This window comes from Ammospiza caudacuta, chromosome 14, assembly GCF_027887145.1.
Source record: "Ammospiza caudacuta isolate bAmmCau1 chromosome 14, bAmmCau1.pri, whole genome shotgun sequence".
Classification (NCBI taxonomy): domain Eukaryota; kingdom Metazoa; phylum Chordata; class Aves; order Passeriformes; family Passerellidae; genus Ammospiza; species Ammospiza caudacuta.
The window spans coordinates 9,109,110-9,133,500 of NC_080606.1; the positions used below are offsets into that span (position 1 = coordinate 9,109,110).

At 38.4% G+C, this 24,391-nt stretch overlaps 1 protein-coding gene across 6 annotated transcripts in view; it reads right to left on the reverse strand.

Annotated features, from left to right (window-relative positions):
- Positions 1–24,391, reverse strand: part of VBP1 (VHL binding protein 1) — a 39,333-nt gene extending 14,942 nt beyond the window's left edge. For 2 of the 6 annotated variants that reach the window (XM_058814055.1, XM_058814048.1), the window contains exons 1-20: positions 23,989–24,391; positions 16,374–16,516; positions 15,115–15,190; positions 14,179–14,281; positions 13,904–13,997; positions 13,688–13,799; positions 12,559–12,665; positions 11,899–11,940; positions 8,384–8,469; positions 7,200–7,323; positions 6,462–6,598; positions 6,043–6,146; positions 5,043–5,189; positions 4,545–4,604; positions 4,327–4,437; positions 3,555–3,686; positions 3,407–3,437; positions 2,794–2,914; positions 691–747; positions 263–370 (exon numbers count right to left, since the gene is read on the reverse strand). In XM_058814055.1, coding sequence (XP_058670038.1) covers positions 263–370; positions 691–747; positions 2,794–2,914; positions 3,407–3,437; positions 3,555–3,686; positions 4,327–4,437; positions 4,545–4,604; positions 5,043–5,189; positions 6,043–6,146; positions 6,462–6,598; positions 7,200–7,323; positions 8,384–8,469; positions 11,899–11,940; positions 12,559–12,665; positions 13,688–13,799; positions 13,904–13,997; positions 14,179–14,281; positions 15,115–15,190; positions 16,374–16,516; positions 23,989–24,121 — 2,028 coding nt within the window. In that variant the 5' untranslated portion in view covers positions 24,122–24,391. Of the gene's footprint in view, positions 1–262; positions 371–690; positions 748–2,793; positions 2,915–3,406; positions 3,438–3,554; positions 3,687–4,326; positions 4,438–4,544; positions 4,605–4,961; positions 5,190–6,042; positions 6,147–6,461; positions 6,599–7,199; positions 7,324–8,383; positions 8,470–11,898; positions 11,941–12,558; positions 12,666–13,687; positions 13,800–13,903; positions 13,998–14,178; positions 14,282–15,114; positions 15,191–16,373; positions 16,517–23,988 lie in introns of those variants that run through there. The other 4 variants (XM_058814049.1, XM_058814051.1, XM_058814050.1 and 1 more) reach the window with 4 other exon arrangements.

Sequence of the window (24,391 nt, forward strand, 5' to 3'; positions counted from 1 at the left end):
GGAAAATAAAACCTACATACCTTCACCACTCCTGTTTACTTAATACTGAAACAGTGAGAAGTAAAAATCTGATTTTGATTTTCTTCCTTGCTTCCTGCAATTCCATCACCTGAATTTGCCTCCTCACCAGAAAAAACTGCTGCCCTTGAAGAACCCCTCACTTGCACATGCAGAAATACACCTGCAGCCTTTCATGAAGCCTTTGGTTGTGCTTGCCAAGGCTGAAGTTTCAATGTGAACAAGATTAAAGAGCACTGCTCACCTGAGTTTCAGAAACAGGTGCAAAAGGATTTGTTGGCCTTAGACCAGGCTGTGTGTACATCATTGTCTGGGGTGCCATCAAAGGAGCAGCTCCAACCTGAGGAGGTACCTGTGAGAAAAACAAAAACCCCACAAAACTAAATATATAAAATGCAAACTACTTCCACAAGATATATATTTTTGCATTTAAAGTATAGTAAAAAAGAAAAATATAGACACACAGAGAATAAAGTCAAAGCTTTTAAAAACCACTGCTATATCAACCCCAGGGTCATCTTTCAATGCAGTATGAGAAACATACCAGATTTTACACACTATTGCCAACACATTTAATGTGCAGGATGGCTTGAACATCATACTTCATGACATGAAACCCACTGGTAGAGACAACTCAGTTTTCAGGAACTCAAAACAAATCAAGCTTCTTACCATTCCATATACAGGCACTTGAGGTGTGGTCAATGGGTATGTGATAGGAGCAGGTACCTTTAAACAAGAAAATTTTAAATTTCAGAGAAACTCATGCAAACTTAGTGATAGATATACAGAACTTTGAAAACTACATATTTTTCAGTACTAAAAATAACCAATGTATTTACAAGAAATTGACTTACATATGCAGGATAGTGTACTCCATTCTGGCATAGCAAAAGGATAAGATAGAAAATTATTTAATAGGTATTCATGCTGGAAATTCTAACTAAGGGATGGATTCAAGTCCAGTACCATAACAGTTTTTAACTATGCTCACTTATTAAAACCATTAAAGTGTGGGGGGAAAAAAGTGCAATGACAGTAACATAAATTAATAAGCTTAGAAAGTTACCACTAGTACAACTTACAGCAAAATTAGGAATTTTACTACACCTAGCCAGATTTGAGCATGTTGCTTGCACAAGCATGTGTGTGAGAAGCTTTTAGAGGGCATGGCATGCAATGCTCCTTCTTCCTCCCATTATGGGAGAAGGGCATAGGAAAAAAAGCCAAGAAAGCCAGTGACCATCTGGTTTAGGAACTGAATAGCAGCAGATGTTTAGTCAGGCTGCCCACATAGTAACATCTGATGTCAGCACATGTCACAATATGACAAAAGAAAAATGAAGAGCATTTTCAGCCTTATATCAGGTGACATTCACAGCCCAGCAATTCATGTGCTTCCTAAGGCCATGCTTTGTTAAGCTGTGCTAATTGCACTGAATCCCAGGTGCTGGTTAAACCCTGGCTATGGGACAGGATGCAGAGGTTCATGAATTGGAGGGTGAGCTGAGTGCCAGAGGCCAGCCAGGACACTGCACTCTGCACTTCTGGGACACGCATTTTAAAGAGCTGAGCTAGATCTTCACATCAGTAATTGTTTGGAGCTCCAGGAAAATACATGACCAGACACCTGGCATAAAACAGTCAAATACTTAGACCTGATGAACATATGAAATAAAACATAACTTTAAATCCACAGTGATCAATGGGTACTAAGGTATCCTCTATGTTCCAGAAATAAAAATGCATCAGCACTCTAACAACACATTCCAGAGCACCTAGAGGGGATAGAGAGATTGTATGGTCTCAAAAAAAATTTCACATGAGAGTGCAATACAACTGTGCCCTCTCACCAAATTTTTTTAGTTTCATTTTTGAGTCCAATACTGGATTTAATATTGCATTCAAGTTCTCTAATTCTGAATGAGCATAGTCATAAGACAAGGAAAAGACGCATTAAAGGCAAAACTATGGTTATTGCAAAATTAAGTCAGACAGCAGTCCAAAATTCACAGGAAATGTGGTAATTATCCTAGTTGTCTGTGTAACTGAGATGAACATCTACTTCCTTCTAAGAGCTCTATTTTAGAAGTGATTCATATTTCTATAAATATAACACAGTTGAAAAATCTTCTTAAATCATAGAAAAGTCAGTTGCCTACAAATACTCCTCCTAGAAATGAAAACTCTTCATTTAAATAACTATAAAAGATACACTTAACATTTTCTACTGTGTTAAAATATGAAGTTCCTGTTGAGCAATATCAGAAGTTTAAAGTGCTGCTTGACCTCATTATTGGGGTGCCTTGCAGGGGTTGCAGCAGTGTTTCATGATAAAACTGAGAAAGGAGCAAAGACTGGAAGGAACTGCAGTTTTGCCCTTAAAACACATTCTTTGGATTCTTCAAGGTGAATTTTTGTGTGCACATTTGCATGTCAGGGGGAATGGGAGCATCTCAAACATGCATATCAGGAATTTTCTGGACTGAGATGATTTGTTTCAATCCCAAAAGAATTTATGAACTCAGACAGGTGATCCACCCTTCACTTGAGATGTAAGCCCTTAATGGACAAGTTTTTCAGTGAGGGGAAATAAAGCATGCTAAAATCTCTACCTCATTCAGCAATATCCTATGATCCTGCAAGCATTCCCTGCTACCCCCAGTCTTGTATCAAATGCCTTTGAATTTTAAAATTAAATTTAATTTGAAATGAATGTAAGCAGAGAAGCAGCATTTGCTAAAATGAAGTGTGATTTCACAGTACAGAAATTACCATGTGTGGAATAGTGGGTAAGGGAGTTGGGGTCCACGTGGTTGATGTGCTTGTTTTTGCTTGCCAGTTTGTTCCACCAGTAAGTTTTTTCTCTGTAGGCTGAGACCACTGCATATCTGATCTAAAATGAAGCCATGGTGTTAGTTTTCATGGAGAGGCAACAGCTAGAGTAAAACAACATGACAGGAAACCCAAACATCCCTTAATGCATGCACAGAGCTGAAATCTATGAACAAACACAATTTCAGTAATTACAGCATCTCTTCTCCAGTAAGTGTGAAGTCTGGGGCTTCTTTCTGTGTTCAAAGTGAACTATCAGTGCTGCACTGTGCATTTAATGATTAACTGGAGTTTGGGGTAACTTTTATAGTGTTTCATAAACAAAAATACTTCAATAAAAATACAGCAATTGCAAAACTAATTCAAGTGATTTTCTTTAAAAGTTAAGGTTGGCCACATTGTGCTGACTAACCACAAACACACTGTTCCAATGCACTTCTCAGTTATTTTGGATTGTTTCAAGCGATGAAATTCTTGCCATGTTAGTGCCAGAGACTGTTAAATAGTCACCTGAGAATATTCTAAGTACATATATATGCATACATATACTTACTTTTTGGATGGAGTTCCTCCAAAGCCAAGATCTGTCAGGGAAAAGAAGCAGACAAAATCCTTAAGCATTTTAATTTGAGAGGGGAAAAAAAAGCTTATTTTGCTTTTAGTAAAAATGGAAAAGTAAATTTTAAAGGCTTCACACTTACTTCCTACTAGATTTGCAAGTGAAGAATCAAGGTCATTTGCTAGAATTTTTCCACTTTGCTGACTGGCTACAGTGCCTTTTTGACTTTGTGGTGGTACTGTGGGTTGCAATACATCATCTAGAAAGTTAAAACCTAAACAAAGAAAATAAAAGCAACTGCTAACAAAATGGTTACACTACATTTAATAAATGACATCTATAGGCCAGTGGGGTATTTTCTTTACAGAGCACTAAATTGAGTATATGTGAAGGTACAACATTATGGAAGTATTTAAGACTTTGATAGAAGCATAGTATAACTTCTTATTTTTCATGGAATACTGTATTGTACCTACTAATCTAAAAGAATCTTGAACTGTATTTTAACAATACTTTGCTACACAGAAGAGAAAGACTAACTCAGGTATTCTTCAAGAAACACACACAACCAGTTCTGCACTTCTGGATGGAATCAGAGAGAAATCATCACCACATATCAAGAGAAAATACAGAAGAAAAATGAACATGAGCTTACCCATTAGGAGAATCCAGTGGGCCACATTCAAAGTTTGTTCCCCCAGAGAGAGAGGAAACAGTTATTACACAGAGAATGAAATCAGTCCAAGCTAATTTCAAAGTAAATAACTAACAACTGAACTGGTTGCCTCTTATCAGCTCATAATCACCTCGCAAATATATTAAGTTAATAAATTTCCAACTGCAGTAGCAATTATGCTAAATTGTTAAGCAATTTTTGCCTGTAGGGTATAAATTAGTCATAAGGCAGTTTTTACCACTTGCAGTCCTGTACTCTGGTGCTGTAGATTTTCCTCCAAAAACAGCATCAAAGTCCACATTAATTGTTGAAGAGGCAGTACTTGGAGAAGCTGAATGAAGAGGAAAACCTGAAAAAAAAAAAGCAGAGTAATGAAATACACCCATGAAGTAATATCATTGATTCTAGTGAAACCAGAAAGTTTTAAAAAATGGAAAGAAAAAAAAATCCAATTACCATCAACAGTCACAGGATGATACACAGAAGCATATGTTGGTTTATGACCACTAAAATCATCTTTGCAAAAAGAGAGAAGAAAATAAGATCAGTTTTAAAGAGAAAAAGGAAGAGGGAACCCAACAATTAAGTCTGCAGTTAAAAATTAGGAAATTTTACTACTATAAAAAGTTTTTTTTTTTCTATTTTACAGATTTGAAAAGCCAAGTAACTCCTGCATTCCCCATTACAAAAGAGAAAGGAGGCAGCAGTTTGAAAGATATCAGCTGCAGGTCTTAGGAAGTCTAGACTGGGCAAGCAGAACAAAATAACAGTTTATTTCAACTACAGAAATAAACATTTAAGGAAACAATTTACTACACCTAGAATTAATGCACCATTTTCACTTGTTAATAAAAAGTGAAGATTGGCACATACCACAAAAAGATTACATGGCCCATATTATCAGCATTATCACCTCCACTTGCAAATAAATTACATGGGGTTTGGTTTTGTTACCACTAAATAGTTCCACTGTTTGTTTGGAGGAAAAAGAAGAATTGATGAAAGGGGTGGCAGATTTTACAGCTTCTTCAACTGGCTTCATGTCAAAGATGTCCAGATGAGGTGGAGAACCAACACAACCATTTGAAGACGAGAAAGGACCTTTCAGATGCAGAAGTGAAGGAAAGAATACAGAGTACAAATAATGGAAAAGAAAAACAGACTGAATGATTGAATATGAGAATCTCTAGACAAAGTCAAATTGTAAATATTCTACCTAATGATCAAAGTTAGATACAAATTTTAGATAGATATTATCTAAAGACAAATCAGATACAAAGTTTTAGTTTCAGATAAAAATCTTAACAGCTCTGTTTAGGGAAAATAATCCTAGTATTGACATAAGGTGGGAGGGGGAGAATGACAGAACATATATCAAAGAAGTTAGATACTGCATTTTTGGCTTCAATAATCTACCTTTTAAATAGCATATGAGAGTATCAATTCCACCTATTAAAATACTAACATTTCCCATGGTGTTATCACTGCCTTCTTTTGGCATTTAAGCCACTTCTGACATCTAACCTGACCATTCTTTGGAAGATGGGTGAAGAAACTGGGGCCCACAGCTTTTTTACAAGAACTCTGAAATTACCAACACCTTTTAAATGAGAAGTATATTAAATATTGCTTAATTAAATGGAAACACTATTCCAGGATGTTCTCAGTTACACCTGCTTAGGTTTTATTTGCCAGTGTTTTTAAACTTAGATCTTGAGTTATATTTCTTCTCCCTGTCCCCTTTATTGAACAGTTGTGCTCCTGTGTTCCATCAACACTAATGCTATGTGTTCAAGGAGTTGGTCAGAATTTTTAGATTATTTACTTCATATTTTGTTATGAATGTTTGGATGCAAAATAGTTAAGGTTTAAGATGCAGATTCAATTAAGTATGAACCTTGTATTCTAAGAATTCCCTTATCATTTAGACAGTCAAATCAAGGTATGAGCTCACCTCCCCAAGCATTGCTTGCTGATGTTGATATAGCTGGAGTACTTTGCACAGTTGGAACAAATGCAGGCTGAAGATCAAAAAGATCACTAGAAAGGTTGGGCATGCTGGATAAGAAATGAGAGACAGAGAGCATAATATAAAGATATGTAACAGGCATTGCATTCTTGCTTTTATGAACACTCTTACCAATCTCATTTTCTCTTATTTGCTAACAGCCCATCAACAACAGTGATACAACAAACTGGTAATTAAGCACTTACTGACAAAATTGTGTACTGATGCACACCAAAAGAATTATTGTGTGTACAGCAGCAAAAGGTACCTGAGAGGTAACCAGGATCACAGTTTTGCAGTTGATTGTGGAGTTACAGGTCAGTGCAGTAATACCTGTTTCTTTTGGAAAGCAAAGTATCTCTCACCTATTTGTTGTGGGTGCTGGTGCAGCAAAGAGGTCAACAGCTACAGTGGTATTCACACTTTTTCCTGATAAAGTGCTTGGGGATGCTGATGTGGAAGTGGAATTTGATACTACAGAGATTTCTCTTAATCGCTGCTCCTGAAAGGTAAGAGAGACAGTTGGCATTTTAGTCTTATTAATTTGTTAACATTTCAGTCCTGGGGACATTTTCAAAGAAGAAAATTTTAATTCTATAAAGTCCTAAAAACAGAAAAATAACTGGAGTTAGAGATAAGGGTATTTGTTTTAACAAAGTACATAAAAATCAAGATGAGACTTTGATGTTTTAAATAATTCTTTTTTAATCCATATCTGCCTAGAAGTAAATCATTTCTAGTCAAGCTACACATTCCAGGCTCCCTCCACAGTCAATCAGAGAAACAGCTCAATGGACCTTTGTTCAGGAAGGCTCATCTCTCTACTTCATGAGTCCCTTCATGGTCCAATTCAGATGTTCAGAAAGCAGTATGACAAGGTGCAACCCAATCATAATGTAGCAATGTAACAGCCTTGTTTAAATTAATTTCAGGTTTACATCCCTTACTACTTCTAGATATGTTCACTGCATTTTTAGAGCACAGGTGTATGTTTTACACAGCTCACATTCCTCACATAAAACACCTTGCAAGCTTCATCACCATTCACTATTTATCCAGCTACAAAAAATCTTTGAATACAAAACTTGATAAAAACATCCTACCTTAAGTGCCTGCAGTCTAACTTGCTCCTCCTCCAATGCCTGCTGCTTTTCTTTCTCATCCATCCTGCTGAAGGACATTCCTGTATTGGCAAGTGTGGAAACAGCACTGGATAGGGCACTGGCTCTAAAAGGAGCAAGAATTTTTAAAAATATTATTAAAAAACCCATGGTCAGGTATACATCACTCACAGTTTCATCATCAAGTGCCTTATCTAGTCGTGTGCCATCCTTCCCAGTCACCACTTCCCTCTGGTACATAAAAGAGCAGACACAACAAAACCAGTTTGGTGACAGAGGCACAATTGCACAGTGTGACTCCCTCAAGTTTCAGTGGGTAGGAACTGGAAATGTGGAACACAGCAGTTGTCTTTCCTCTTTAAAGTTATCTAGACTAGACTGGAATGTTATTCTAATGTCAGAGGCACAGAAAGTTTGTTTGTACACTGTGTAACAGCAAAGAAAGCACATCATTACACACAGGAACAGAATATTGTGGCAGTGAATCCTTAGATACTTGAAAAAAATAATCTGAGGGGAAAGACAGTAAATTGGGAACATAGCTCAGCCTGATACATTTATCAATATTTACCAAGTTTCTGTGGGACAAAGTCTATGCCAAAAGAGATCTCTCATTATTCAGTCAGAAATATTTTCATTCATACTGATACTGTACTTGACAGAAAGAATAACACAATTTCTTTCAGCACAACACACCTAAACTAATTTGGCTGTTTTGAAGAGGGGCTGAAGAACTTTTAGGAGAAAGTTAAGATAAATTCATGGTCTGAGAGGTAGTCCATGGATATATAAATAATAACAATTCAGATAAATACCATCTTATCTTGGGTAAGAAGAGTATCAAAATCCAAACACCTTATAAATGTTACAAGTCAAAGGACTTCAAAAAAGTAGAAGCTAAAATGAGTAACATACAAGATCTCAGCTCAGTGGTTTATTACAGCACAATCAGAAGTCCATCTGAGACACAGGCAGACATACCAACATTTCAAATGTGGCTAAGCTATCAGACTATTACTCACTAGGTGTTTCATTTATATGTCTAGGAAGATACATTCAGCAGTGAATAAAAATCAAGAATAGCACACAACTGAATCCTGAAAATTGGTAGAATGACAATGGCAGATCTTAAGTACGGGCACTGTTGTAATTCACTGGGTGCTCACCTGCTGGCAGCAGAGACTTCCTTTGTTTTCTTTCCCTCCACAGAAGCCAAATGCTGTTCCAGTGCCTCAAGCAAGCTGCTGGGTGCCTAAAATTAAAAGTATTTATAAAACACTGCTTCTATCAACACATCATTGTTTAGTACACAGATTGTTTTTAGTTGGTGAGAAAACCAAAAATCTCACACATCAGTAATGCTGCCTTTGGGTTTTGCTGCCATCCTACACACCCAAATTCCATCTGCTCAGTGGGGGTTCCTTAAAAGGAGTGGGATCACAGGGGCAGGAGGGAAGGATTCCCCACAGTGGCTCTGTTTCTGTGCGTGCAAGTCAGATTCTTGGTTTTGGCAACAGTATTTGCTGTGTTAGAATTAAATGAATAATCCAAGCTGATGAAGCACTACTCCCTTAAACTCACACAAGTCCCCAGACAAAGACCTGGCATTTTTTATATATTTTCCCAAGTAACAACAAAAACCCAGTCACTCTCCACTCAAATATTTACAGTCAAAGGCTTGCAGTAGAAACACCTGACAACAGCAGGATGTTAGGTTTGATAAAACAGGGAATCAAATCCAATCTGATCCCAAGGACACTACTGCAGATTGAGTAGCTATTCAACATGTAACTGTACAATAAACCAACTCAATTATTTTAAGTGAAAGAAATCCTACTGTAGATTTAGATGAAGGGAATGTACCTCTAAAATGTAAATCTATTTGCCAGCTCAGTCCTCCTCACTTGGCAGGGTTTCAGAGACATTAAGCCTCTCTTACCACTTGCCAACTTTCAGGAGGTAGAACAGATATAACAGGCATTGTTTGGAAGAAAAATAAACTTGCCCTTGCTAGCCCTTCTGTACCAAAAGCTAGAACAAGGCATTTCCTGGAAAGAGGAAAATATTATTCACATAAGGCTTTGGCAGACAAGCTCCCCTTTGAAATACTGGGCACAATTCTACCTTCCCACTTTCATTGAAGGCAAATTCAAGCTAGATGAATTCAGAGATGGAAAAAAAAAAGCAATCAAATAATCCTATAAAACTGCTTGTCTTAAAATGAAGACCTGAGCTTGTATTTCTTAAGTAGAGCAAGGTAAGCTAAGACAGTGTAGTTACCTCACCCCAGGTCATGAATAAATTCAGTGTTCGACCCAGACAGCTAAATCCCAAGGGGGACATTTTGAAATAACCTTTTGGAAAGGTATCAGGGACATAAAAACCCAAACTAAAAAACCAAAACAACAAGTTAAAAAACCAAAACAAAAAATAACCCAAATCAATCCAAACCTCCCCATACTTTTACCTTTCAGGAGGCACATCAGCTTGCAAAAGGCATTGCATGGCACAGCTGCTTAGATAATCTTAGTAACAGGAGACCATGCCCTAATTCCAGAAAGCTTCTCCTCGTATTTTTTTTCCTCCCAAATCCACTCAAACTTACTTGTATGGAAATGCATATTCTGTACTTACTTTTTTTAAAACCCTCTGAACAACCCCCTCAACCACAAGAACTAAACCAAACAATCCAGTAACCTCCTCTGAACTTTCTCACTATTGCACATGGCCCACAAAACATCAGACTTGGAGTGAACAGGATAGTTTTATATCAGAAATTATACCTGGGCTAATCCAGCCACTGACTTGAGAAAGGCTGTATTTCATTATTCACCTCCATCCCCCACCCCACAAAACACAAGACAGACTAACATCCATACAGAGGGAAACAACCCAGTTGTGTTCATGAAATACAAGAACAGCTATTAACAGAAAGCAACATCAACAGGGCACCTACAAAGGAAATTTTCTTCACAGAAACAGGCAAAAGTGGCAATATCAAGAAATTACAGCAGATCCTTTTGAAGCGGCACTAAATGGATGGACAATTATTCAACTCATATTAAATGCCACAAATTTTTCTAAGTGGAATGTTTAATAATGGCACTGAAATTGCCAAAATGCACAGGATGCTGAGGTCTACCACCAGCTCAGAATTGCTTTTCTCATGTAAGTGCTCTTACAACAAAACAGCTGAGCTATTAGAAATAAAACGTTGTGGGCACAGTAGATATTAAGTATTTTCTCACTGAAAGTTTCAGATTAAAAAAAGCAGCAAAATGAAGTTAAATACCCCTATTCCTAGTAAATAAAAAAAACCCCACTTGCTTTCAAGAGCCTTTTAATGACCCAATTAAGTGGCCAAGTGCACACTAACCCAGTGAGGTATAAATAACTTCAGTATAATGTGATTAGCATAATACAGCCCAGCTGAATACTGCAGTACTAATCAAAAGACAAAGTATGACGCTAAGATCAAACAGCAACAGAAAACTTCAAACTCCTGTTTTCAGTCATTACCTGCCCTCACCCTGATGGTTTCAGTCATAGTTCCTTTTCACCACATAGGCAAGTTCTTAAAGTCATTAATATTAAATGCTAGGAGCAAGCATTAGAGATCTGTGCTTTGAAACATGCTTGATTTCAGATGGAAATCATACTGTAGGCAGTAATGAACACCACTGACAATGGCTTGGGTTTGAATTCCATACTAAAAAGACACTGATTAAGGTTAGGCAAATCTTCACACTAGATATATTTTTCACAATTAGCCCATGAAATTGAATTTCAAGAAGCTAGTGTAGGATTAGACATGACTGTTCCAACATTACACATTGTTAGCTTGTCACTGACTGCACTCCAACAGCTCCAGTACTCAGCTCTAAAGCACTGCAGTTTGTGCCCAAGCCTCCTCAGGCTGTTTATTGCACCCTGCAGGTTACTCTGTGCTACAGAAATAATGACAAACACACTGCTCTGTTGGGCTGGCCCTAGGTGAGAAATAAAACATCCCTATAAACTGAAGGGACTCACAAAGAATTATCTTACTGACCTCTGTGCACTATCAGTGTTTCCTGCTCACCAGGTCAAACAAACCATTTTCTCACCTCCCTTCTGCCCCTCAGTTTATCCTCACTGGAAGATGTTTCCCTGCATTTCACCTTTCAGACTGAGTTTTCCAGCACACAACCTGCATGGCAAATGTCCCTCATACTACTGAATAAAATCAAAGCCAGCATTAAGAGCTGATAGAGCTGATATAGAAACATAAAATGTATTCCTCAGACTTAAGGGGACAGAAAAAAAATTTCAACTGAACCAGCTCACTGTCATCTTTCAGGGTGTTGGAAGACATTGGAGTGAAATAGAAGGCTTTCCTCTAGGCATGGAAGATACTTCTGCTCACTTATCAGGGAATCCTCTGTGATAAAAACCAGAAGTTCTTGAAAAATATTATTTTCTGTGGGTTTTATTGCTTTAAACAACCAAAAAATCTCCTTAAGAACTCCCAAGTGTAAGTAGTGAATACATTTAATCCATGTGAGAAGCTACTGTACATATTTCCCACATATAAATACATGAAAGAGAACACAGCCTCAAGAAGATTACTATGCTACATACCAACCTTTAAAAACACAAAGAAGAAAATAACTGGGTTGATCAATATGCAATGTATACTGACCTGAGTAAGATCTGGAATGTCACCCTGATCAATTCCAACTTGCTGGGTTTACAAAAAAAGGGAAAAAAGTACATTACTACATGCAGGGCCAATGAACATAAAAACACATTCAGCAGTGTCTGAATGTTACATAGAAGCTAGCATATTAAAAAGGGATATTCACAATTTTGTGAACTGCTTCAAGTTTCATTAGGAACACACCTTAGAAATCAAAAATATGTTAAACTGCATCTCAAGGCAAACTCAGCTTTTCATCCAGCCTAACTTTCATGCAGAAAAGCCTGCTAGAAGCATTAGAAACAGCCACATTGCTTACTGGAACTAGGTATCAATTTTTAAGTACTTACAGTAAAGGAGAGCCCTATAAATATCTTTAAATAGACTGCAGTAATCAGTTTATACATTCTGGAGCATTCATAAAATTTATAATGATACTTCAGAAAGTTTACTATGTGGTCTGGCTAATAAAAAGGATATACCCAAGAATCCCACTCCATGTTAACAAGCATATACAATCTTTAAAATATCTCATCTCTAGAAAACTTCCTTGTATAGTGAAGTTAAACAAACAATCTGTTTCAAGGTGTTTCTGTGAATATTAGTTGTGTACCAATACAGACAGTTAAATTATATCCTTTCCATACACATAGATTTATTTACCTCTGCTACTTTGAGGAACTCTGACAATTTGGTCATTCTGGCTAGAAATTTTTTGTAAATATCCAAGCCTTCTTTGCACTGGTTCTTCTTCATATCAAAATATCTTTCTGAGGATGCAAATAAAACTCTTGTAAGATAATACCCTCCCAGGCAAAAAGCTGACACAGTGTTATAGAAGTTAATTTGAGACAAAGTTCAGTAACAGGACAGTAGTAAGTCAAAGCTATTCAGGTATTCAAGCTTATAGGAATAACTGAAACCTTTTATAATAAGTCAGTCAATAAAAAACCACTGATTTTTCTGTTTCACTGTGTTAGACTATAATGCAAAAATTTATTAAACATGGATGTGAATCAGTGCAAATTGTTAAATTAGGTATTATGGTGAGTATTTTCACAAAGTCAGCTTTTTTTCTAAAAGCTGGAATGAGACAAATTATTTTATAATGTGAAATTTTTCCTGGTATTTATTTACCTTTTTAGACCCTGTATCAATACATTTTGATACTGAAGTTATCAAATGTATACTGAAGTGACCTACCCAAAGGAGCATTAACCACATCTTGTACTTTTTATGGTTCTGCTCTATATACTTACAAATATGGCACTGTGTAAAAATTAACTGATTAACAGAACAAACTGATGGCTTCATTCATAAATTTGCTTAAATAGTAATGAAAAGGCTTTGCTAGGAGCTTATCACCCTTTTAGAACAACCCTCAATTTCATCTGATCAGCTCAGGCAGATTCACCTACCAGTCAAGGTTTAAAGAAAGAACAGGAAAACAGAATTCAGCCATACTGTGAGTATATTAAATACTCAAAACACCACATATCTCACCAAACCTTCACAGTCCAATTGCAAAGGTTATCCACTGCACTTTCATGGCATTTTTGTTTCAGTCTCACCAATCACCCTCTCATTTCACTTTCTGTTTCAATATGCATTCTTCCAGGTAGAAGTGGATGTGTAAGCCTATGCTCCTGGTCACTAAAACTAAGACAGGCTTCACTTAACAGCAACAAAGCAGAGAAAATTTATTAAGAAACTGAAGTAATAAACTGTCTATGTTCTTTAGTTTTTTTCAATATCTTTCACAAAATTAAAAGCTAAAAAAATTCTCACATACCTAAAAGATTAATAATCCCCTCATTGTATGCTGCAAAAAGTCTAATGGAATCTTTAAAGAGGAGCATAAAGGCAGCATTTATAACACCATTTGTTAGTTCATTTGGATTTGCCTGTGTAGAAAGCAATGAGAAAGTAAATTAGTATTTAACAAAATAATGAAACTCTCACTTCAAAGTGAGAGGATGTTACTTAACACTGAGCTTAAAGTACTTACATCAAAATCAAGGAGTGCATCAAGCTGGTTCTGTATGATTGGAAGGGTTTTCAGAAGCTTTTCAGGATTCATAGTTCTCATCACTCCATCTATCCTACAGAGTAAAGGACATACATTTATAAGATACAGAGATCTCAGCACACATTGTATTGTTTCAACACTGCTTCCAAGGGCCAAAAGAGCACCATTCTGTGGCAAGTTCAGGAACAACTGTTCCTCCTTGTTCCACCCCCTGCAACAGGAAGGGTCAAACACAAGTAGCAGAGTAGTCTTACCCTCTTTTCATTTTGGTGAAGTCAACTGCTACAAGTCTATATGAAAGTGCTTTTTCATTCAAGTATCTGCTGTATCGCCTAATGAAGGTAGACATATCATAGCCTGGAAGTTAAGCATTTGTAAATTAGATATTTTGAAAGGAAAACTGAAGTTTTTCAGTTCTTTTCAAAAACTGTTCTCCTACTAGCCTATTTTACGTCAGCTTGCATAAAAAGTCCTTCCTAGGCACTTTCCAGGATCTTGAGATGAGACATTAGTTTCTTCCCAAGTGGCTAAGATTAGGAAAGCATTTGGTGCAATTATGAGAATAAACACCTAAATACATTAAAATATTAGGCAAGAACTGAGCATGAAAGATTAGGCAAGCACCAAGCAGTTCTTGTTAAAATGTACTTGAAATTAGAATAAAAATGTATTCCTAGTAAAATGCTGAAGAGTTGGATAACTTATCTGCCATCTCTCAAAACCCACATAAAAACCTAAAAATGTTTTCTACCACTAGCAAGTAATTGAAGGACTTATCAGAGATTTGAAGAAGTTCTCCCTATTTATACGGCACATCTTAGTTACCATTCCATGCACCTTAACAGTAAATATTTACTGCTGAGTCTTTAAAATGCAACAACAAAAATTATTATTGTACTGATAATTCATCAGGTTTATTCTAATGAGCATTAAGAGCTCACTTAATAAAATTTACAGCTGTGTGTGCAATGCCACATACATTACAGATAGATTTCTAGTACTCACCAGGTAACTCAGAATCTCACTTTACCTGTGTCTGCATTCTTGGCTGGACATTCTTTGGTGTCTCACACAATAAAAATCAAACCAGCCTTCCACTTAAATGTCATTTAGCTGCTAGTGTGCACCAAGGCATGCACCACCACAGAGAAAAAGGAGTAGAGCAATCTCCTTCAGTGAAAGATCCTTACCCTGCATGGCACTTTTGTCCAGGTAGTTATTTAGGTTGAACAAAGTGTTCCGGGATGCAAGATACTGGATAAAGCGCTGTTGGTGAAGAAAAGATGGAGAATGTAATTGTTGTGAGAGTCAAAACACAGAAGCATTTTACAAACTACACTTACTTTGTAACAGTTTCTTGTGACCTCTATGAACAATAGGAATTAGTCAAAAGGGGGAAAATTGGAGGAAAACCTAAATACTCATTGGCAAAGCTTCTGACGTCCAAAACTCTATTTGGCAGAACTATAAATTTAAACTAAACAAAGAGACATCACTGCTCATACATAAAATACAAATAATCCTAGAGGAAGCTGTCTAGTTAACTTTGTACTTTAGAACAGCCAAGCTGGAAAAAAACAAAACAAAAATACTACTTGCATAACCAGGCTCCTGAAGTTTGCTGCAGCTCAGCTGCTGCAGTGTGAAGAGCACACTCTGTTTTACAGGTCATTTCTATCAAGTTCACAGAGCTTGGCAGAGAGGAGGAACACCAAGCTTTCACAGCAGGTTAATGGCTGGAAAGCACTTCTAAGAATTGTCACTTCAGTGTTACCAGTGGTGAGCAATCATTTCTTAGGTCAATGACCACACACAGGTTCAGGACTGTTACCTGACCAAAGTTTAGCTTTTAACACAAGGCTTGTGCAAGAGAGGTCACATTCCTAACTCCATGTTATTGACTAGGAAGTTTTAATAAATTGTGATGAAATAATTTAGGTGAATTAAACGCAGTAGAACAGTGCTTCAGAGGAATGTTAACAGCAACAACATATGAAGACTCAACCCATTAGATGATGTCTTGCAAGATCAAATATTCTAGTCACCATATTCCTCTCCCCTTTACCAAGTATTCCTTCTTATCAGTTATTAGGTTGGCTGCACATTTACAGAGAGCTAACAAGACTCTTCTGCTGTGCTCTTACTGATAAGCACTACCCTAATGAAGTAAAGCTCATCAGAAGTCTTTCAAGCCTTTATTCTACAAAGGTCACTCATTATTCCCTCACAGACCAACCCAGATACCTGCAGGTAAACTGCAAACACTGATATATTTTGGTATTGAAATAATGAAGGAGTATTTTTTTTCTTCAGGACAAATACTTTAGAGCTATCAGCAGAGGAAAAACAAAATCTTTGAAAAACCGAAGTACATATCTAATGCTTTACAGATTGAGACAAATTTTTAAAAGCTGTCTAGTAGGCTTTAAGAGAATAAATCATGTCTTACCTCATTTCCATACATCATGAGGTGGTGTGTTGTAATTAGAGCTTTGAACACTACAACCCAGCTACTGTTTGCAGTTCTCTCAAAGAGTGTATCTGCCAACTGTGGAATATTCACATTCATTTCATTTGTGCACTGTATTAGATCTAAATTAAAGGAAAAAAAATCAAAGCATTACAATGAATTCCATGCTCAGAGGATCAACATGTTATTTTGTGGTTTTTACATTGAGAATTCATACTGGAAGTTGTTTAAGAAATAATTGAGGTCCTTTATACCCCTTGCTCAGATTCACTACATTTTACTGAAACATTCCAAGTATGAACTTCAAAGGCATTTCAATAATTTTATGGAGTCCCAATATCTCATCAATAAATAACCTGTTCCATTAAAATCCAATTTGGAGCCCAAATTAGTCTCTGAAAGCCAGTGTGAGCTGGCTGGTTGTGTGACCTTCTGGATGCTCAATGCTCGAGGCCACTCCATCTAACAAAAAAAATGAAAATCTGAGAAGCAACAAAAAGCTGAGACATCCCAACCTCATGAGATCAGCAGGCAGCACAACCCTGCCATTCCCACCTAGGCCTGAGTACTCACATATGATGGCAATGAGATGCTATGAATCTGTAAAATATGCCTCTTTTCTGTAAGAATTAAGAGCAAGAATTTTCATCTATGCACCCTTCCACTTAGCTTAAAAACACCTGATCACAACCCTGAGTATTTTGTGGTGGATCACGGCAGGTCTCAGGCTTTCATACAAAAAAGCTCTTTGTGTCCTAGACTGACAATAAACTCAATAGTAGAACATTAACTTGGGAGGTCAGAGACAGAGAGGTTCAAGACTTAGCCTGAGATTTAGCACAAAACCAGGGCAGGCTCCAGCACACACATGGGAAGAGCACTTGCCTGAGAAGGCTACAGAAGGCACTTGCTGAGAAAAGAGCAGAGAACTGAACCCAGGACTACTCTAAACCCCTCAAGACATGCACATCAGACATTTCTTCTCTCTGTGCTAAATTTGGCTCAGGTGTGATCAAAGTACACCCTAAGGACTGGGCAAGGCCAGTAAAACAAACATTTGGTTAGAAAAGCTTCCTTTGTGGCCTCTCATTGAAGCTGAGCCTGTGAGCAGCCCGTGGGTAGCAGAGCCCAGTGCTGTTTGAGCAGCTTGTCTGGGTGAGGAGCTGGAGCAGGGCAGGGCCTGGGCAGCAGCTGAGAGCTCCAAGGTGCTGGCACCACTGAAACACCCAACTGCAGCACAGAGAGCACAGAGTGTCATCAGAAGCATTTTAAATGTCAACTTAGAGCTCACACATTGATAACTTAGGACAAAATACTTCACAGAAATACTGCACTTAAATTTCTATCTTTCTAGTGCACAGAGTATATTACAGATGGACTTCAACCAAAGATTGGTTTATTAAGACAAAGTCCTTCGATTAAGAATTGCTGTTTAAAATAGTTTAATAACCAGAGTAATTTTAATAAAGAATTTTAGTATCTCATCGAGGTAAAAAGCTATAAAATGCAAGCTATAATAAGTTACTAATTTCATTCAGATGTCAGAGATTTCCAAGTACGTACAAAACATTGAAGCTGGGATAAAAACTTTCACTCTTACTAGCAACATACAAAAATGCTGCAATAGCTGCACAAAAAGAAGAGCACCAGAAAGCAGCTTTAAGCAAGCTACACATCAAAACCTTATTGCTGAATAGTATTCAAATAGTGCAATATTTACAAATGTGAACTTTCTCAAAACCCAAGTAATTTGTTAGCTACTACTCCCTACTCATGGTTATATCACCATCAGATGCTCTGTCAAATTAACAAGTACTTTAACCTAGAAGTCCAAATAGTCTATAGGCAATTATTGCCCCATATCACAAAGCAACAGCCTCATCAATTGAATGAGTATTTTGTTGTGACATTTCTAAGTAGTTATCTCAAAACATACTAAGGCAACTAAGTCTTCCTGAATCCAATCAGTTTATAATCAGGTATTATAGAAATACATGGGAAATACTGAGCAGTATCTAAGAGCAGCAGCTGATGTGTCCGTACCCCACACAGAAATGTTACAGGACTATTAAAAGTCCTACTCTCAGTTTATTAAAACCAGCCAACCAAAAAAATCTCACTGACTCTTCCAAGAGCAATACCTATAAAACTAGGTAAGAGTTAAAGAAATTCCATTGATCTGCTGAGGTCAAAGACCACACAGCTTATCGAAAATATTAAATATTAATTCAGCACAAAGTCCTTTTGCTTCACATAACCAGTAAGCAAGTCAAAGTTTTCACTGAAGATTTTTCAATATTGAATGAGCTTATTAAATAACAGATGGAACTAGAAGGAAGATCCAGGTTAAAAACCAAAATCTTGCTGCTCTCCAGTCAAGCTAGCTGAGATATTTTCATTCGTATTTTGCCAGTGCTCCCCCCAGAGATTTCTGTCCTGTCACCTTCCCTCAAGCTCAGGTCTCCCAGCAGATGTTCCAGCAGGCCCCAAGGTGATGCTAACACTGGGAGATCCTTTGCACATTCTAATGTCTGTGACTGCTATTGAGTGTTCTCACAGTGCTGCTGGGGCACAATGTGACAGGAATCCTGCTGTTACACCTGCATGCAGTGCTCTAGCAGGAGAGCTCTCCTCAAACCCCACATCCATAAAACAAGTTTTGTTTTATGCCAGAATAAAGGTTTGACTTCCATAAGCAGCCATGCAGATCTCTTCTGTCAGGTGTCAGTAAGAGAGTGAAGCTGACAGAGCTCTGCTGCATTTGAGAAGCTCTTTTGTTATTGTTTCATTCTCAGGTGTGGACGGTTCTGTGTAAGATACATGTCTGTCCATTTCAAAAGGCAACCAAAATGAAATACCCCACAAAGGCAGGGCACTAGGAGTCTAATTGAAGCTGTGCTGAGTGAGCTGCCACCCCGTGCACTCGAGCCATGCTGAGGACAACCCTCACCGGCTGCCCTGAAGACAATTTTTACAGGGGGTACCCAGCACAGCCTGGTCTTTGAATCCAAACCTCCTTCAACAGCCAAGCACTCAAATCACAGTTACCAATATCAGAGAACACATGCTTAGACAAACAAAATGTCTCTGAAATACTAAACTAAGCAAAAAATGTCAGTGCATTTTATAGGCCAAAACTGGACTTTCTTAAGAGTGTGTTGCAAAAGACCAAGTTTAAAAATAAGACAGCTTCAATAAGGCTACTTAGGGTAATTGAAAAAAAGTATTATTTTACAACTAGCAATAAAAATAAAGCTAGCATTACATTTTAATCCTACAATTGAGATACATAAAAAGAAATGCAAGTGCCATTTCTCTAACATGATTCTTGTAAGCCTGCAATGGGAGTATCTGTACAGAGACAACTGCAGGGATCTATTACAGCTGGTGGCACAGAAGGAAGAGGCTATTATCCCATACAGCTGGAAGGAGAAAGGAACACATGCACCTGAGAGACTGACAGCTGGGCAACAGTAACATGGATGTTGGCAGCAAAAACGGGAATGAAATGCACAGGGTGAGTGATGCTCATTTTCTTATCGCAGTACTTATATAAACACTTCACAACTCAAAGCATTTTGCCAATTACCCAGAGGAATCATTTCAACTGCAAGTGAAACTGCAGCGCTATTTCTAGAATGGAATTTAGAGACATGTTAACATCACACAGGGAAAAAAAAGAAAAAAGAAAAATGAAAATAAAATAAAATAATAAATCTAAGAGCTTTAAACCAGAAGAGTACCATAGGGGTTTTTCAAGCAGCCTGGAGGAGCTGTGAGTATCTTACTGCCTAGAAGAGTACTTAGTATTTCTTTTCCACAACTCATCTGAAATACTGGCACATCATCTATGAAGTTATACAGCTCTACAGAGAGCAGCATAAATCCAGATATTAAAAACAAAATTATATATATATATATATATATATCAGGTTTTTGGAAAATTCTCAGAAAAAAACAGACATACTTTTCAACTTTTAAGTAATAGGAAAAGCCATAATTTTCTTGAGTCAGGAATCTCTCTCGAGAGCTGTAAATCCATAAGATAAAGGCAACCATAATAGCTTAATATTCTTGTATTTCTTTCATTTTATCACAGGACTGAAACTGCTTTAAGACAGATATAAGAACTAAGACCATTTTCCTCAGTCCCAGCAGTCTTAAAAAAATACATTTTTTTCTAGAAAGTTGCATCATAGATGGCACATTACAAAAATGTAAAACATCAGAGTCACTTCAGCCAACTTTCTCAGTGTAGCCAAGGAACGTAACAATTTTTGCTGGAAGACTTAAAAGACAGCATTCAACTGTTACAAACATTGTTTTGCCCTTGTTTGCTCATAGTGCATGTCTGAGAGCAATCTTTAAGTTTCAGTTCTTTTATAACAGCTAAATCTGAATTTTGAGTTACTTTACCAGAAGCAAAGCAATTCAGCTGTTGTGTCCCACTCCCCCACTAAACAAGGACACAGGACAGACAGCCCATAATGTTTTAAGAAAAGCTATATACAACCCCTATTTATAGATCCCCACAATATTAATTCTTTTTTCTGTTAAATTATTGTGCTGAAAAACTTCACAAATTGCTAAAGAACTTCAAATGAATGACAGCCACTGGTCTGTGTAAAGGATTCAAAAAAATGCCTTTGTTCTGTATCACAACTTGCACATCTCTGCAAGAACCACACTGCATCAGCATTCAGTTGACAGACAAAAGCTCAGGTTGCCAAAAGAAAGAATGGGTAGTACCAGAATGACAGAGCCAGAATTAGCACTTCTTAGAAGGTTTCCAAAGCTTGTATACATATGGGAGTTTTAAGTTTTGATTAACAACATTACCTTCCCCTCCCCTGTGCTTCTTTAGTGGGTTGTATACAACTTAAACTTTTAAATTAACACAGTAATGAAAAAACAGCTTCTGTTTAAGCTGCAATTAATTTAGGGGTTTGTTTTTTCCAAGTTTTGGTCTACACACAAGTCTACTCAGCCAGTTACAGCTTGGCTACAGCTTTAATTTATTGTTTTTTCTTGTGATTCTTCAGTGGTTAGGCAAGAGGATGTTTGCCTCCAAAGGTGTAAGAGCCCTGCTCTGCTGTAACCCAGACTCTGAGGGCTGAGGGAGTGACAGAGCTGTCACCAGGAAAGAAGAGAAGACCTTCAGGTGCTCCACTATCAGCCTCTACAGAACATTTTATAGTATCTGAAAATATTACAAAATACTACAGAAATAGATCTGTTTACTTATTTAGGACACCATGACCTACTTTAAAAGGTAAATCCCCAAGTATACCCATTGACATTGCTTAGGTTTTTGGGGTGGATGTTTTTTCACTCTTGAAGTAAAATACGACTATACTACTCAGCAGTTAGTAGTCAGATAAACCACAAGACTCTTAAATACTCACAGACACTGGATATGTAACACCTTTCTGTAAAAAACTATATTGAAATTCCACAGTTTTTCTTGCTGAGGAAACTTGGCAGTAAGGGGATTTTAAGAATTAATCTGAACAGAGGGCACAAACTGATACTCCTCCACAATCCCTGATACAACTGCAGCAACTCTCAAAAAATTGTTCCTGGTAAAGCTTTTTCCTGAGCAGCAATTACAAATAATACCAGATGGTGTGGCATTTTGAATGGCACACACACATAGTGACCAGAGTACAACTACCAGAGTTCTACATTAAATCCAAGCTATGTTTTCCTTCATAATGTACTTAAATTGGGAAGTATACTTGCACTGTATCTTGGAAAAACATACTGTATGATTTTTTTTCCAGAGATTGCTGTATTTTGTATCTACCTGCTCACATTCAATACAAGTAAGTCTTGTGTCAATTGAAAAAATAAAAATGCCACTCCAAGAGTTGCAGATGTTTGCAAAGCAGTGCCTGGGTGGGCTCAATGAAGACAGGAACATGTTCACTGGGAACTTTTTAAACCCTTTCAGATATATTTAAGGTACCATATTTCACATCTTGTTTTTCCCTACCCCACCTCTAAAGCGTTCCTCTCTTTATACCAAGTGATAATAAGATTTTTGTCTGTCTTAGGCTGAAGTCTGAGCAAATGAATTTGTCTGTCTTAGGCTGAAGTCTGAGCAGAACACAGAACTCACATGGCACGGAAGGGGACTGTCAGGAGACTGACTGACAGCTCCAAACAGCCTGGGAGCAAAAGGAACTTGTTAGTCAAAAGGCAATATCAGTTTATGGTATTCTCAAGTTAAGAATTGTTCCATGTTTCCATTTCCTTATTTTGTAAGGGTGACTTACAGCTGATGACATTATTTCAACAGTATTTTCAAACAACACACTACCTTTTTTAGGATTCAGAACCTTTCAAACTATTGAGCAAGCTGTCACCACTTTCTGGCTTCCTGTTATGTTGCCATTTCTGGACTCAAAGGTTACCTCACTGAACTTGTAGCACAGGCAGAACACAGACCAGCAGAAATAAGGTAACTTTTAAAAGGTATCTTTAGAAAACAAATTGTCAGTTACCCAGTTTTTAAGCTTTTCATTTCAACACAATAGCTGCAGTGTTCACTACTGTAGCTGGATGCCACCCATTCAGATCAGTAACAAATGAAATATATATTTGGCTGGTTTTAACTGTTTGATCCACACCAAAAGCTCTCACACAAGCCAGTATGAGCAGACCAGTGTCACAGGGTCACACATCCCAACTATCCTCAAACAATATAATCCAGAAGGCTTCTGCGAGAGCCTGAACCAGCAGCACCTTTAGTACCATCAACTTGCATGAATCCTGCATAACTACCTGCCTGCCTTTGAAGAAACCAGCAAAAGGCTTCAAGCCTTTTTTCCTCTCTTTAATGGAAACGCACACGCACTTATTTCGCTTTCACAAGCTGCAGAGCGGGTATGCTACAGAATGTACAAGGTTTGTGCACTTTTGAGCAATCAGACAGGAACTCCAATTGCTACTCTGTTACTAAAGCGAGGCAACACCACTGACGCTTCTGTAGATTTCAGGGGTAACTCTCGGCATCTTTTGGTACAGACAAAGAGGTTTTAACATACTTAGTTTAAACGTATTAACAGCCATATACTCTCATCAGAAGAAACGCACTGATCAACCTACGCCCTTCCCTTTACCTCGCTTTTAATCTTTTACCTCGTTTCGCGACTTGTAAAACAGAAAACTATGATATTTCAGGAAATGACCGAAATGTTTAAATGGCTGTAGTCCACGGGATGCACAAAAGGATTAAACAGTGCTTCAAAAAAATTAAATTCTGCCTTGCAACAGTAAACACACCTTTTCCCCAGGTGTCGGATTAACAAGCACCACTGTATCCAGAGCACAAGAGCTAAGCAGCTCTCAGCGAGAACAGCTCATGAGCTGGGAATATTTTTGCTCCCCGGGCGCGACCAGGTGTTACAAACCTCGCTCCCTCCACGTGCAAAATAAGTTCTGGAGACCACAGCAGTCACGTCCACCCAGATTTACCCGGCACCCCCTCCAGTGCAAGCGGCCGGCTCTCCCCTGTCCCCCGGCCGTGCCCGACGGGCTGCCCCGGGCTCGGAGCTCCAACCCCGGGCCCACCCGGCCGGCTCCTACTCACAGTCCAGGTGCTTCTTCTTGGGGCCCATCACCTCGTGGGTCGTCGCCTTGCACACAGCCTTGGCGACGGCCGAGCCGGTCACGCTGTGCTGCGCCGCCGTGATGCGGTCGGTGATCGACTGTCCCGACATCATCGCCGCGGCCCTGGCGGCGGCTCCGCCGCTTCCCCCCGCAAGGCCGGGCCGGCGGCTCCCCCGCGGCCGGGGGCGAGCGCAGCCTCCCGGAGGAAGGGCGCCGGCGGCTCCCTCCGGCAGGAGCGCTCGCGGGGCTCCGCCTCAGCGGCTCCTGTCGGCCGCCGCCGCCGGGGCTCTTCCCGCTGCTCCGCGGAGCGCCGGCGGTGATCGCTCGGCTCCCGGCACCGCTCGGCGCTGCCGCCTCCGCCCGCGGGTGCACCCCGGCTTTCC